Raw genomic sequence first — 14,491 nt, 5'->3', positions numbered from 1 at the left:
CTGAGTGACATCACTGTAGTGCTGGACCACCTACTCCTGCTGTCCTGTGGGTGTTAATAGTGAAAACAAGGTGGGGGAGGGAATATCTTTTATAGGACCAACTTCTGTTTGGGAAAGACACAAGCTGTCGAGCTACACTGACCTCTTATTCAGGGCTGTCTCTTTCCCCAAAAGAAGTTGGTCCAGTAAAAGATATTCCCTTACCTACCTTGTCTCTCTAATAGGCCAGGACCAGCATGGCTCAACAACACTGCAAACAGGCCCAGCAGTGTGAGCATGGAGATCTTGCCTGTGGCCACAAGGTCAGCTTTTATTGGCACCAGTGCTTCCCTGTGCTGTACCTAAGGAGTATCTAGCATGTTGGAAAACCTTGCATGGTGGTGGTGGCTTTTGGTAACAGTTTTGCCCAGGAATAGGCTGGTAACTGAAGATTATCTGGCTTGAAGGGCTTCTGGAAGACTGAGGGGCCTATTGTGGGTTTTTAAGGATAGGGGTAGGTTTGTTTCTCTGAAGGAAGCGAAGCATTGGTAACTTCTTCTGATGGCGGGCAAAGTGTAGCCTGCTTAGCCCTTGCTAACCAGTGCATTGTCTCTAAATTGTACAGCCTGACCTTGGTTAGACCAAGGTTTTAAAATCTTGCAGACCTTGTCTAAACTACCCAAGCAAATTATTTTTAATTCAGGTCCGCTAAAGAGTTTCCTGGCTAAGACCAAACAAGGCAGCCTTAGATACTTTCCATTTCAATTGTCCTTGGCATCTCTTAATGTGGAGGAAAATTTTTGGATAGTGACAAAGATTAAGATACAGGCCTTAATCTGTAAAATCCAGGACTATGCACAATGAAGGGGAACTACTTCTTCCAGCAAAGACATGTTCCACAAATTTTCCTTTGCTAAATACACTTCCTACCACAGTCCATATAATGGTGTTCTTTCCTCCCTAGGCCAAGCGAGCTGGTGTTACCTGTATCATTCTCCCATCAGAGAACAAGAAGGATTACTATGACCTTGCTGACTTCATTACAGAGGGACTAGAAGTGCATTTTGTTGAGCACTACAACAAAATATTTGACATAGTGTTTCCAGAACTTGATACCCCTGGAGGATGACTGATGTGAACCGTTTGTACTAAGGGTCCGTCCCTGGCTGCTCTACACCACCCCAAAAGCGAGATGGCCTGGGACAGGTAACACTTGGAGCATGAATATTGCTGCTGCGCAGCCACTGAAATTAATTATGGCTTAATTTGCTGCTGCCTTGCTTACTGTGAGGCATTTCCCACTTACGTTTACGAAGGGATTTGAATTATGACCTGATTAAAATATTTCTAATAAGATGCGGGTCTGTGTTGCACTAGTCTGTCCTGCCTCATCTACTGAAGATGGGATTTACTGATGTGTAAGTGATTAAAAACTAAGTTTCCCTCTGCAGCTAGGAATAGTGGTAGCAGTGTATTCCCCACTGAAATAGGCATGTACATAGTCAAGAGGTTATGGCAGCTCAGAGAAAGCTCTGTAAAAAGGAACAGGGCTAGATCCTGGTTTTTCACTTCATCTTCAATGGTTGGTGCAGATGAGTCCTTTACTCTAGCCACCTCTGCTCTAGAGCTGAAGTGATTCTTTGAGAGCAGCCAACCCTAGCTCCTGCTTTCTGTTGGAGGAGCTCTCCCCAAAACCTGCTGAGACTTCCAGCTATCATTCTTTAATTAAAGGGCTGGTGAATATAGGTCCCAGCTTGCCCTCCTCAAAGGCAGCTTGGGCTCAGCAGGAGTGCCTTGCCTTGGAGGACAAGCCACTGCACTCCTGTATTATGCTGTTTTCCAAGCCTGGAGTTGGTTAAGTGGCTCATATGCATCTACAACTTCGAGACTTACACAGCAGATGGATGAGACTCACATTTGACTCTTGCTAGTGCAACTCTTACTCCCAAATCCCCATATTCCCCTTGAAATAGTAATTCAGCCCTCACCACAAGGTCAATTTATCCAAAGCAAGACACAAGCCAAGTTTAACCCTTTGTTACTCTTGGAGGTATTTCAGCACTGTCCCTTCCCCTCCACTCCCCCATGGCAAGCACTCTCCAGTTGTCAGGTTGCTAACAACACCATCATACTGCTGGATTCTCTGAACACACTTTAATGAGTTACAGGAGTTTTTGCAGCTTAATCCTTCTTGGCAGCAGCCTTCCTCATAGCTGCCAGAACATTGCTGAGCTCCTCACGTTTTCGCTTGGCCCGAATGTGAGTACCAACCTGTGTATGAAAGAAAGCAGCAGTGAGCAGTTGCAGCATTTGATGCTGGTGCTGTAGTAGGGTGCCTTTCTTATTCTGCCTAACATTGGCCAGGCTGTTTTGGGAGACACAGGAGATACATGTTCACAGTTGAAGGCCTGTACGGTGGAGCACAAACATAGGCTTGAAGAACAGGGGCTCCTTCAGTTTGATGGAACAACCCCAGCCAGCTCCTCTCCCTGCCCAAATCCCAGTAGCTCTGTTGCATGCTCAGAGCAGTTTTGAGCTTTACTTCCTTCTGGTCCAAGTCACTGGGTTAGCTGGATGAATCCAGCTCAGTCTCACTCCCGTCACCCTTGCATGAGCTTTGCAAAGCAAGTTCTGGATCACCCTTCAGGGCCTCCCCTTCAAGGGAGTGCCTCTAAGTTCTCTCCATCACTGAGATAAACTTAAGACAGGCATAGCTGTTGCTGCTCTCCTACGCCATGCCTCCACCAGGCTCCTGATTGCTCAAGGCTCTGTCCTTATTCAATGCTAAGTCTGCTGTAGGGTGGGATCCTCTGACTTGGGGGGAGGGAAGAGGAGCTAGCAAAGCTGGACATCCTCTGAAGTAAGATGTTAAATTCACTTACCCTTTTCTTTATGAACTTCAGAGCCCGCTTGTCCTTGGAAACTTTCAGCAATTCCATAGCACGTTTCTCATAGGGGGCAAAGCCACAGACCTCTCTGATCATGTCTCGTACAAACTTAGTGTGTTTGGTCAGGCGCTGCAGAGAAACAATGGTTCAGTGTGAGCAGCATGTAAGAGGCGAGGGGAAATGTTATTTGCCTAAAGCCTTGCTAAGTTAGTGGTTGGGCTTTATGTTGCAGGCAACTGGAATTTGCTGAAGAGCCAGAACTGCAGTGATTCTGGTACGAGTGACACCTGAAGCATCTTTTACACACCCAGCACGACCTGCATTCAGTTTGGAAAGAAGGATGTAACTGTTTACTGGGAGCCCTAGGTAGACCCCAGCAGGAGACTGCACAGGCTTTACTCTCTAATTTCCATGTCACTTGTAGGCCCCAGGGCTCTGCACTATGCACTCTTGCCTGACATGGCAAACACCTGAACTTTACCAATTCAACAAACTGCCACTTGTACTTCAGTCATCTGCACATACAGAACCAGCTGGCTAGTCCTCCCTCCACAGGTACTGCACATTCCAGCTAGGATACTCCAGCTTCTGAAGGAAAACAGGATCTCCTTGGGAAATTGGTCATTTCCGATTTGTTACAACAGCAGCAAGATGACATTTCAGATACATCTGGCAAACTAGAACAGAGCCAGATGCAGGAACAAGGCAAGTTTAAGAAGCAAGGTTTGAGAAGAATGTGCTGTAAGTCTGCGTAAATAGGCAGTCCTCCTGCATGGACAGCGCCTCATGCATTGTAGGTGTGACAAGAACACAAAAAAAAAAAGCATAGGTTAACCCAGATTAACAAAACTCTGGATTTAAGTGCAAATTGTGTATGCTCCTTCCCCGGGGCTGTAGGCTTGGCTAAGAGAAGCAGGACAGAGGTGGCTGCTAAGGAAGAATGATAAAGAACATAAGAGGGGCCACACTGAGTCAGACCAATGGTACATCTAGCCTAATAGCCTGTCTTCTGACAGTGGCCAGTGCCAGGTGCTTCAGAGGGAATGAACAGAACAGGTAATCATCAAGTGATCCATCCAGTCTCCATTCCCAGCTTTTAGCAGTCAGAGACTAGCAACACCTAGAGTGTGGGGCTGCATCCCTGCCCATCCTGGCTAAGAGTCATTGATGGACCTATCCTCCATGAAGCGATCTAGAATCATAGAATATCAGGGTTGGAAGGGACCTCAGGAGGTCATCTAGTCCAACCCCCTGCTCAAAGCAGGACCAATCCCCAATTAAATCATCCCTGCCAGGGCTTTGTCAAGCCTGACCTTAAAAACTTTTAAAGGAAGGAGATTCTACCACCTCCCTAGGTAACGCATTCCAGTGTTTCACCACCCTCCTAGTGAAAAAGTTTTTCCTAATATCCAACCTAAACCTCCCCCACTGCAACTTGAGACCATTACTCCTTGTCCTGTCCTCTTCTACCGCTGAGAATAGTCTAGAACCATCCTCTCTGGAACCACCTCTCAGGTAGTTGAAAGCAGCTATCAAATCCCCCCTCATTCTTCTCTTCTGCAGACTAAACAAACCCAGTTCCCTCAGCCTCTCCTCATAAGTCATAAAAAGAAAAGGAGTACTTGTGGCACCTTAGAGACTAACCAATTTATTTGAGCACGAGCTTTCGTGAGCTACAGCTCACTTCATCGGATGCATACCATTGTTTCATGTATGTTTCAAGTATTGTTTCATGATCTGTGTGTATATAATATCTGCTGCAGTTTCCATGGTATGCATCCGATGAAGTGAGCTGTAGCTCACGAAAGCTCATGCTCAAATAAATTGGTTAGTCTCTAAGGTGCCACAAGTACTCCTTTTCTTTTTGCGAATACAGACTAACACGGCTGTTACTCTGAAACCTCTCATAAGTCATGTGTTCCAGACCCCTAATCATTTTTGTTGCCCTTCGCTGGACTCTCTCCAGTTTATCCATATCTTTCTTGTAGTGTGAGGCCCAAAACTGGACACAGTACTCCAGATGAGGCCGCACCAATGTCGAACAGAGGGGAACAATCACGTCCCCCGATCTGCTCGCTATGCCCCTACTCATACATCCCAAAATGCCATTGGCCTTCTTGGCAACAAGGGCACACTGTTGACTCATATCCAGCTTCTCGTCCACTGTCACCCCTAGGTCCTTTTCCGCAGAACTGCTGCCTAGCCATTCGGTCCCTAGTCTGTAGCTGTGCATTGGGTTCTTCCGTCCTAAGTGCAGGACCCTGCACTTATCCTTATTGAACCTCATCAGATTTCTTTTGGCCCAATCCTCCAATTTGTCTACGTCCCTCTGTATCCTATCCCTGCCCTCCAGCGTATCTACCACTCCTCCTAGTTTAGTATCATCCGCAAATTTGCTGAGAGTGCAATCCACACCATCCTCCAGATCATTTATGAAGATATTGAACAAAACCGGCCCCAGGACCGACCCCTGGGGCACTCCACTTGACACCGGCTGCCAACTAGACATGGAGCCACTGATCGCTACCTGTTGAGCCCGACAATCTAGCCAACTTTCTACCCACCCTATAGTGCATTCATCCAGCCCATACTTCTTTAACTTGCTGGCAAGAATACTGTGGGAGACAGCGTCAAAAGCTTTGCTAAAGTCAAGAAACAATAAATTCACTGCTTTCCCTTCATCCACAGAACCAGTAATCTCATCATAGAAGGCGATTAGATTAGTCAGGCATGACCTTCCCTTGGTGAATCCATGCTGACTGTTCCTGATCACTTTCCTCTCATGTAAGTGCTTCAGGATTGATTCTTTGAGGACCTGCTCCATGATTTTTCCAGGGACTGAGGTGAGACTGACTGGCCTGTAGTTCCCAGGATCCTCCTCCTTCCCTTTTTTAAAGATTGGCACTACGTTAGCCTTTTTCCAGTCATCTGGGACTTTCCCCGTTCGCCACGAGTTTTCAAAGATAATGGCCAATGGCTCTGCAATCACAGCCGCCAATTCCTTTAGCACTCTCGGATGCAACTCGTCCGGCCCCATGGACTTGTGCACGTCCAGCTTTTCTAAATAGTCCCTAACCACCTCTTTCTCCACAGAGGGCTGGCCATCTACTCCCCATGCTGTGATGCCCAGCGCAGCAGTCTGGGAGCTGACCTTGTTAGTGAAGACAGAGGCAAAAAAAGCATTGAGTACATTAGCTTTTTCCACATCCTCTGTCACTAGGTTGCCTCCCTCATTCAGTAAGGGGCCCACACTTCCCTTGGCTTTCTTCTTGTTGCCAACATACCTGAAGAAACCCTTCTTGTTACTCTTGACATCTCTTGCTAGCTGCAGCTCCTGGTGCGATTTGGCCCTCCTGATTTCATTCCTACATGCCCGAGCAATATTTTTATACTCTTTTATATGTCCAACCTTCCACTTCTTGTAAGCTTCTTTTTTATGTTTAAGATCCGCTAGGACTTCACCGTTAAGCCAAGCTGGTCGCCTGCCATATTTACTATTCTTTCGACTCATGGGGATGGTTTGTCCCTGTAACCTCAACAGGGATTCCTTGAAATACAGCCAGCTCTCCTGGACTCCTTTCCCCTTCATGTTAGTCCCCCAGGGGATCCTACCCATCCGTTCCCTGAGGGAGTCGAAATCTGCTTTCCTGAAGTCCAGGGTCCGTATCCTGCTGCTTACCTTTCTTCCCTGTGTCAGGATCCTGAACTCAACCAACTCATGGTCACTGCCTCCCAGATTCCCATCCACTTTTGCTTCCCTACTAATTCTTCCCAGTTTGTGAGCAGCAGGTGAAGAAAAGCTCTCCCCCTAGTTGGCTCCTCTAACACTTGCACCAGGAAATTGTCCCCTACACTTTCCAAAAACTTCCTGGATTGTCTATGCACTGCTGTATTGCTCTCCCAGCAGATATCAGGAAGTCACCCATGAGAACCAGGGCGTGCGATCTAGTAGCTTCTGCAAGTTGCCAGAAGAAAGCCTCATCCACCTCATCCCCCTGGTCCGGTGGTCTATAGCAGACTCCCACCACTACATCACTCTTGTTGCTCACAGTTCTAAACTTAATCCAGAGACACTCAGGTTTTTCTGCAGTTTCGTACCGGAGCTCTGAGCAGTCATACTGCTCCCTTACATACAGTGCTACTCCCCCACTTTTTCTGCCCTGCCTGTCCTTCCTGAACAGTTTATAACCATCCATGACAGTACTCCAGTCATGTGAGTTATCCCACCAAGTCTCTGTTATTCCAATCACGTCATAATTCCTTGACATCACCAGGACCTCCAGTTCTCCCTGCTTGTTTCTAAGGCTTTGTGCATTCGTATATAAGCACTTGAGATAACCTGCTGATCGCCCCTCATTCTCAGTATGAGGCAGGAGCCCTCCCCTCACCGACGTTCCTGCCTGTGCTTCCTCCCGGTATCCCGCTTTCCCACTTACCTCAGGGCTTTGGTCTCCTTCCCCCGGTGAACCTAGTTTAAAGCCCTCCTCACTAGGTTAGCCAGCCTGCTCGCAAAAATGCTCTTCCCTCTCTTCATAGAACTGTTATAGTTTTAGCCTTCACAACATCCCCTTGGCAGCAAGTTCCACAGGTTGACTGTGCATTGTGTGAATACTTCCTTTTGCTTGTTTTAAACCTGCTGCCTGTTAATTTCATTTGGTGACCCTTGGTTCTTGCGGAGGAGTAAATAACACTTCCTTATTCACTTTCTCCACCCCAGTCATGATTTTATAGATCTCAATCATCTCCCCCCTTAGTCATCTCTTTTCCAAGCTGAGAACTCCCAGTCTCTCCTCATATAGAAGTTGTTCCATATTTTTTTTTTTTTTTTGAGATGTGGTAACCAGAACTGCACCCAGCATTCAAGATGTGGGCATACCATGATTTATATAGCAGCATTATGATATTTTCTGTCTTATCTATCTCTTTCCGAAAGGTTCCTAATATTGTTACCTTTTTTGACTGCTGCTGCACATTGAAAAGATGTTTTCAAAGAACTCTCCACAATAACTCTGAGATCTTTCTTGAATGGTAACAGCTAAATTAGATCCCATCATTGTACATGTATAGTTGGATTTTTACCAATCTGCATTACTTTGAGAATGGATGGGGGTGAGGCAGCTAAAGATGCCACAGCACCTCATGTCCTGTGTGCAGAAGCTCTACAGGGCTGAACTCTAATTCTCTGAATGTTTGAGATGTTTTAAGTGGTTTGGAGAATCATCTTGTAATTCCAGGCTGTGGTGCTGCACACTATATTTAAAGGGGACATTCAATGAAAATGAAAGGAGGCAAATTCAAAATGGATCCAATAGAACCTCAGAGTTACGGACACTTCAGGAATGGAGGTTGTTCATAACTCTGAACAAGCTGTTAAGGGATGCTTCTCAGTGTGGACTACTCGGAGCAGTGGCTTAACTCTGCAGTGGTTGCCTGGCAAGTGGGACTGGGGATAGACAGGTGGTTCTAGGCCCTTGGCTGCAAGGGTGACGGGTGTCAGTGGGCACAGGCTGCAGTCCTTTAAAACTGAGCTGCTACTCCAGAGCACAGCATACAGGCAGGAGCTCAGGCTCCAGCAGTTTGGGAAGTTTCTTTCCCCAGGCTCTGAGCTTGCAAACTTGTCCCCCTTCCAGCAAGGGGGCAGGGAGAGGGGAAAATAGTATTCACCAATTCCTACCTATAAGTGACTTCCCTTCGCCATGGTGAGTAAGGGTTGGGGGTCAGGTCAGACAGCCCAGATGTGCCTACCTTTAAGATGCAATACAGGCACAGTACAGCATTTGCGGTTGGTTTGGCCTGATAGCTTACTTCCACTTCCCCATGGCGTCCAATTGACTGGTCACTCTGTAACTTTGGTGTTTGTATCTTTGAGGTTCTACTGTACAATAAAAGAAAAGGAGGACTTGTGGCACCTTAGAGACTAACCAATTTATTTGCGCATGAGCTTTCGTGCATACTGTCATCCGATGAAGTGAGCTGTAGCTCACGAAAGCTTATGCTCAGATAAATTGGTTAGTCTCTAAGGTGCCACAAGTCCTCCTTTTCTTTTATTGTGAATACAGACTAACACAGCTGTTACTCTGAATACTGTACAATACACTCAAATCCCACACAAATATCTCATGGTAGTGAGTTCCATAGGCTAACTCAAGCCAAGAGTTTAGGATTCAACATATGGATAACAAGAATATCCAGAGTTCTATTAAATACTAAAAAACCCAAGGATTTTGGAAAGGATATAAACCCTCATATATAACTATTTAGGGTTAGGAGGAAAAGTTCCACCAGGGTAGATTCGCACATCACCTGGCATGTACAAATGCATTCACTGGGAAATTCCATTTCCCATGAGCATGTCCTGCTTTCCCTCAGCTATCCAGACCCACTCACCTCCACAGCACAGAGGGGCAGCAGTCAGAAGAGCCACCACTCATCTTTCTAGAATGTGCAGCACTGTACTTGTATCTCCTTAAGCAGGCTCCCCACAGCCACAGTGTGTATACTACAAGCCCCAACTGGAAGGAGGCAAAGCAGAGCTAGTCCCTTGTGAAACAGGCTCTCCCAGGTTAATAGCACATTGACCTGCAAATGAGGCCTCTCCCAGCCTCAAAAAACTGACACCTTGTCATAAATCCAGCATCTTCCATCTCTATAGATAAAGGCCAGTGGCCAGCATCTGGTGAAGGCTCAGAGGTATTAGTAGGATAGAACATACGAACGGCCATACTGGGTCAGACCAAAGGTCCATCTAGCCCGGTATCCAGTTTTCTGATAGTGGCCAATGCCAGGTGCTTCAGAGGGAAGTTTCTGGCAGACAGAGGCTAGGGACACCATCCCTGCCCATCCTGGCTAATAGCCATTGATGGATGTATCCTCCATGAACTTATCTAGTTGTTTTTTTTTTTTTTTGAACAACACGTCCTTATTTACTTTCTCCACACCAGTCATGATTTTATAGACCTCTATCATAGCCCCCTCCTTAGTTCTCTCTTTTCCAAACGGAAAAGTCCTAGTCTTATTAATCTCTCAGTTTAGCCCTGAACTCAGCCAGCTGTCATTCATGCCCCCCAGTAACCCCAGCCCAGCTGCCTGCCGTAGTCATTCTCCCCTTGACGGTGTCCATTTCACACAGACAGCCTTGCTGCTTACCACACCACAACCACATTTTTCATGGGCAGAGAGAGCGATTTCAGCAGAGGCAGGAACAGGGCAACTCTTCAGCCTCACAGCTGCTGCAGCGTCAGGGTTTGAAGCAGCTCCCTCTATTCCAGTCCTGAACCCCCAGCCCTCCAACTCTGACAAAGCATCTCATTCCCGACTTGCAGGCAAGGAAATGCCAGTGAGTTGAGCATTGGGCCTCACTGTTTGGCCAATTAGCAATTAAACATCTTAACACCAATAGGCAAATATTCTCCCCTACATCCACAATCCTGTGCAGGGTCAGGTAACACCTTACAGCACAGATCCAACACTACCACCGATAACACTATTCCACAGCAGCCAGATCAACCATGAGGACCAAAAGCAATCTGAAGCAGCTTTCCTCAAGGGACATAGGTTTAAGAACATTGGCAAACACAAGAATTTCAAAATGTCAAGAACTGAAATTAACCAATCAAATGCTATTTGGGTCCATTATCCTGGTGTGAAAGTACATGCTGCAATTCATGCCTATGACAGACTGGTACTAAAGTCTTAACAATCCCACCAGCAATCAGTGACCATCTGGTAGCCCCCCTCCACTCAGCAGCAGCACCACCAGGAGAAGCTTGAGCACATGCACAACTTTCAGTGGATTGACACTCTGGAACATACCACCACCATAACACTACTGCTACGTCTCTCACCACTGTCAAGTCAAGTCTATGCCTCTTACATGTCACGCTTCCTCAAATAAGGAAAAAGTTACAATCTACACATGTACATCATCAACACAAATAAATATATGCAATGGGCTTAAATTGCAGCAAGGGCTGTTTAGGCTGGACATTAGAAAAAACTTCCTGTCAGGGTGGTTAAACAATGGAATAAATTGTCCAGGGAGGCTGTGGAATCTCCATTAATAGAGATTTTTAAGAGCAGGTTAGACAAACACCTCTCAGGGATAGTCCAGATAATACTTAGTCCTGCAATAAGTGCAAGAGACTGGACCAGAAGACCTCTTGAGGTCCCTTCCAGTCCTACAATTCTATATTACATCTTATCTCACTACTCGCTCCTCCCATCTGCTGTTTTATGGGAAAGAGTTCACTCTTCAGGGCAGTCACCTTGCCTCCATTTGTTTTGTCATGTGCTTAGCACACCTTAGACACTAGACAAATAACCCACGATGTTCAGTAACTCATCACTTAACGTTGTAGTTACGTTCCTGAAAAATGCGACTTTAAGCAAAACGATGTAAAGCGAATCCAATTTCCGCATCAAAATTAATGTAAATTGGGGGGGGGGGGTTGGTTCCAAGGAAATTTTTTTCAGCAGACAAGAGACTATATATATACACACACACACATACATATACACACACACACACAGAGTATAAGTTTTAAACAAACAATTTAATACAGTACACAGCAATGATGATTGTGAAGCTTGGTTGAGGTGGTGGAGTCAGAGGGTGGGGTATTTCCCAGGGAATGCCTTACTGCTAAATGATGAACTACCACTCGGCTGAGCCCTCCAGGATTAACACAGTGTTGTTAACGTAGCCTCACTCTACAAGGCAGCACAAATGGAGGGAAGGGGAGACAGCATGGCAGACAGAGACACACAGTGTGTGTGTGGACAGAGAAACACACTGTGTGTGTGTGATGTGCATTTCCCCTTTAAGTACACTGACCCCACTCTTAAGTACACTGCCTTGTTAAGTAGATCAGCAAGCTGAGATCACAGCAGCTGTCAGGAAGCTCCCTCCAACCTGACCCGTCATGTTCCCCGCCCGCTCTATGGAAGATGGGGTAAGGGGGGGGTGCAGGAGCAGGGGGACACCCAGACAGCCCCCCCCACACACACACACAGCAAGCAGGAGGCTTGGGAAGCAGCTGCAAGGCAGAGGGCAGGAGCAGCACATGGCAGTGGGGGGAGGGACAGGGTATTTAGGGGAGCGGGGAGCTGATAGGGGGGCTGCCGCTTCACCCTGGTTCCAAGCCCCCACCAGCTTGCTGCAAAACTGAAAGCAGTGGACAAAGCTGGTGGCTGCCAAACAACATTATAAGGGAGCATTGCACAATTTTAAACGAGCATGTTCCCTGATTGATCAGCAATGAAATCGGGACGACTTTAAGTGAAGACTTACTGTAATGGCAAAGAATGTGCATTCACTTGTTTAAATACTCATTCCACGCCATACATTTCAGATCTTTATCTGTACCCCAATTTACAGAAACCAACCCATTTTAAAGCCATCCAGCACCAATGGGGCTCTGCCACAAGGACAATGATCAGCAGAACTGACCAGGACTTAGCCAGTAGAGCTCTCCATTGCCCACTGAGTCACGCCTCGCATGCATTAAGGCCTCTGTGTATTAAACCTGTATGTGTCTGTGCAGTGATTACTCAGGGCAAATGGTAACTTCCTGACTGTCTCAACAGCTGCAAGCCACGGTCACGGTCTGGCTTCTTAGCCCTGGCACAGCCCCCACCTAACGTTAGCCTGCAGAAAGTCTACAGCCAGCCTGCACTTCCCAGGCACTGGCCATGGCCTCAGCAAGCCATGGCGCCCCCGCAAACCTGGCCCAGAGGCGGGCACAAGCCAGCTACCTCCAGTGGGTTCAGTACTGCCCAGCTCAGCTCTAGGAGCCAGACATGCGGCAAGCCGTGGGCGCAGACACACACCGCCCCCAGCCGTGCTAGGTCAGGCCAACGGCTCCGGGCTGCCCCGCGCCCGGCTCACTCACCCCTCTGCGGCGGCACTGCCGGGGCTTCGACACGTTCTTCGTCACCTTGTGGCCCTTACTGAGGCCGACAGCCATGGGGTAGCGGATCGCCATGTCTGTGGGGAGAGGATCAGCGGGTCAGCCCTGGCCGTGCACAGCATGCCCCCCCCCCAACCAGTCTCCGGCCCCCCCCCCCCCAGCTTCCCCCCCAACCAGTCTCCGGCCCCCCCCCCTCCTCCAGCTTCCCCCCCCAACCAGTCTCCGGCCCCCCCTCCTCCAGCTTCCCCCCCCAACCAGTCTCCGCCCCCCCCCTCCTCCAGCTTCCCCCCCCAACCAGTCTCCGCCCCCCCCCTCCTCCAGCTTCCCCCCCCAACCAGTCTCCGGCCCCCCCCCTCCTCCAGCTTCCCCCCCCAACCAGTCTCCGGCCCCCCCCCTCCTCCAGCTTCCCCCCCCAACCAGTCTCCGGCCCCCCCCTCCTCCAGCTTCCCCCCCCAACCAGTCTCCAGCCCCCCCCCTCCTCCAGCTTCCCCCCCCAACCAGTCTCCGGCCCCCCCCCTCCTCCAGCTTCCCCCCCCAACCAGTCTCCGGCCCCCCCCCCTCCTCCAGCTTCCCCCCCCAACCAGTCTCCGGCCCCCCCCCCCTCCAGCTTCCCCCCCCAACCAGTCTCCGCCCCCCCCTCCTCCAGCTTCCCCCCCCAACCAGTCTCCGGCCCCCCCCCCTCCCGGAGCTGTCCCCCCTCCAGCTGCCCCCCCACCAGCCGCCGCCGCCGCCAGCTTCCCCACACCATCTCCCGGGCCGCCTCCCATTTTCCCCGGCCCCAACAAGCGCCCCCGGCTCCCCACACCTCGACCCTCCCACCGAAAGGCCCCCCGGCGCCTCCCCGCAGAGGATGGACGCAGATTCTCCCGACCGGCCCCACCTGCCCCAACTCGAACGAGGCCACACCGGAAGAAGAAGGAGCGAAGCCGCGCGGAGCTCTGGGATATCAACCGCTCCTTCCGGTCCTCCTATGCTGAGGAGAGGGAGAGAGCGCGAGGAGGGGCTGGGATGCCAATGGGCTTTCTCTATCTCGCGCTGTGACCATAGAGGCGGGCCGCTTGGGCGCCTCGCCGGAGCCTCCGCAGCCGCGGGCCCCCAGGGCGGGGCGCGGAGAGAACCGGGCCAGGCGGGCTCAGCCGCTCCTGGAGCCCCGGTGCCCGTGGGCTGGGCTCGGCCCCGCTCCCAGAGCGTAGGGGGGGAACCCTGGGCATGCTGCCCCCCCGTGGGGGCCCCCCCCCCCGGGAGCTGGGAGACCCCGGCCCTGCCCGTGGGCCCCCCCCCCCCCCCCGGGAGCTGGGAGACCCCGGCCCTGCCCGTGGGCCCCCCCCCCCCCCCGGGAGCTGGGAGACCCCGGCCCTGCCCGTGGGCCCCCCCCCCCCCCGGGAGCTGGGAGACCCCGGCCCTGCCCGTGGGCCCCCCCCCCCCCCGGGAGCTGGGAGACCCCGGCCCTGCCCGTGGCGCCCCCCCCCCCCCCGGGAGCTGGGAGACCCCGGCCCTGCCCGTGGGCCCCCCCCCCCCCCCGGGAGCTGGGAGACCCCGGCCCTGCCCGTGGGCCCCCCCCCCCCCCCGGGAGCTGGGAGACCCCGGCCCTGCCCGTGGCGCCCCCCCCCCCCGGGAGCTGGGAGACCCCGGCCCTGCCGTGGGCCCCCCCCCCCCCGGGAGCTGGAGACCCCGGCCCTGCCCGTGGGCCCCCCCCCCCCCGGGAGCTGGGAGACC

The 14,491-nt window shown here is 50.7% G+C and overlaps 2 protein-coding genes across 2 annotated transcripts in view; one reads left to right on the top strand and one right to left on the bottom strand.

The window, feature by feature from the left end:
• LONP1 (lon peptidase 1, mitochondrial) overlaps window positions 1-1,335 on the top strand; it is a 48,125-nt gene extending 46,790 nt beyond the window's left edge. Inside the window, exon 18 of the mRNA XM_077841879.1 lies at window positions 944-1,335. Within this exon, the coding sequence (XP_077698005.1) occupies window positions 944-1,108 (165 nt within the window). The 3' untranslated portion in view covers window positions 1,109-1,335. The remainder of the gene's footprint in view (window positions 1-943) is intronic.
• Window positions 1,336-2,118: 783 nt separating this feature from the next.
• Window positions 2,119-13,759, bottom strand: RPL36 (ribosomal protein L36). Its single transcript, XM_077805392.1, has 4 exons — window positions 13,656-13,759; window positions 12,758-12,852; window positions 2,862-2,996; window positions 2,119-2,250 (listed from the first exon to the last, which is right to left on the bottom strand). Exons 2-4 carry the CDS (start codon window positions 12,848-12,850, stop codon window positions 2,161-2,163), a joined length of 318 nt encoding a protein of 105 aa, XP_077661518.1. The 5' UTR covers window positions 12,851-12,852; window positions 13,656-13,759; the 3' UTR covers window positions 2,119-2,160.
• Window positions 13,760-14,491: the final 732 nt, after the last annotated feature.

The sequence above is a fragment of the Eretmochelys imbricata genome, chromosome 25, assembly GCF_965152235.1.
Source record: "Eretmochelys imbricata isolate rEreImb1 chromosome 25, rEreImb1.hap1, whole genome shotgun sequence".
NCBI lineage: Eukaryota > Metazoa > Chordata > Testudines > Cheloniidae > Eretmochelys > Eretmochelys imbricata.
The sequence above is the reverse complement of the archived record's forward strand: the minus strand, read 5'-3'. Positions and strand labels throughout refer to the sequence as shown.

Bases quoted from the DNA above. Each gene is read 5' to 3' on its own strand.
- RPL36 (XM_077805392.1), bottom strand. From the start codon at position 12,850: ATGGCGATCCGCTACCCCATGGCTGTCGGCCTCAGTAAGGGCCACAAG. The intron at 2,997-12,757 runs GTGAGTGAGCCG...GTTTCTCTGCAG, and splicing joins GGCAGTGCCGCCGCAGAGGG to CGCCTGACCAAACACACTAA. The intron at 2,251-2,861 runs GTAAGTGAATTT...TTTCATACACAG, and splicing joins TGAAGTTCATAAAGAAAAGG to GTTGGTACTCACATTCGGGC.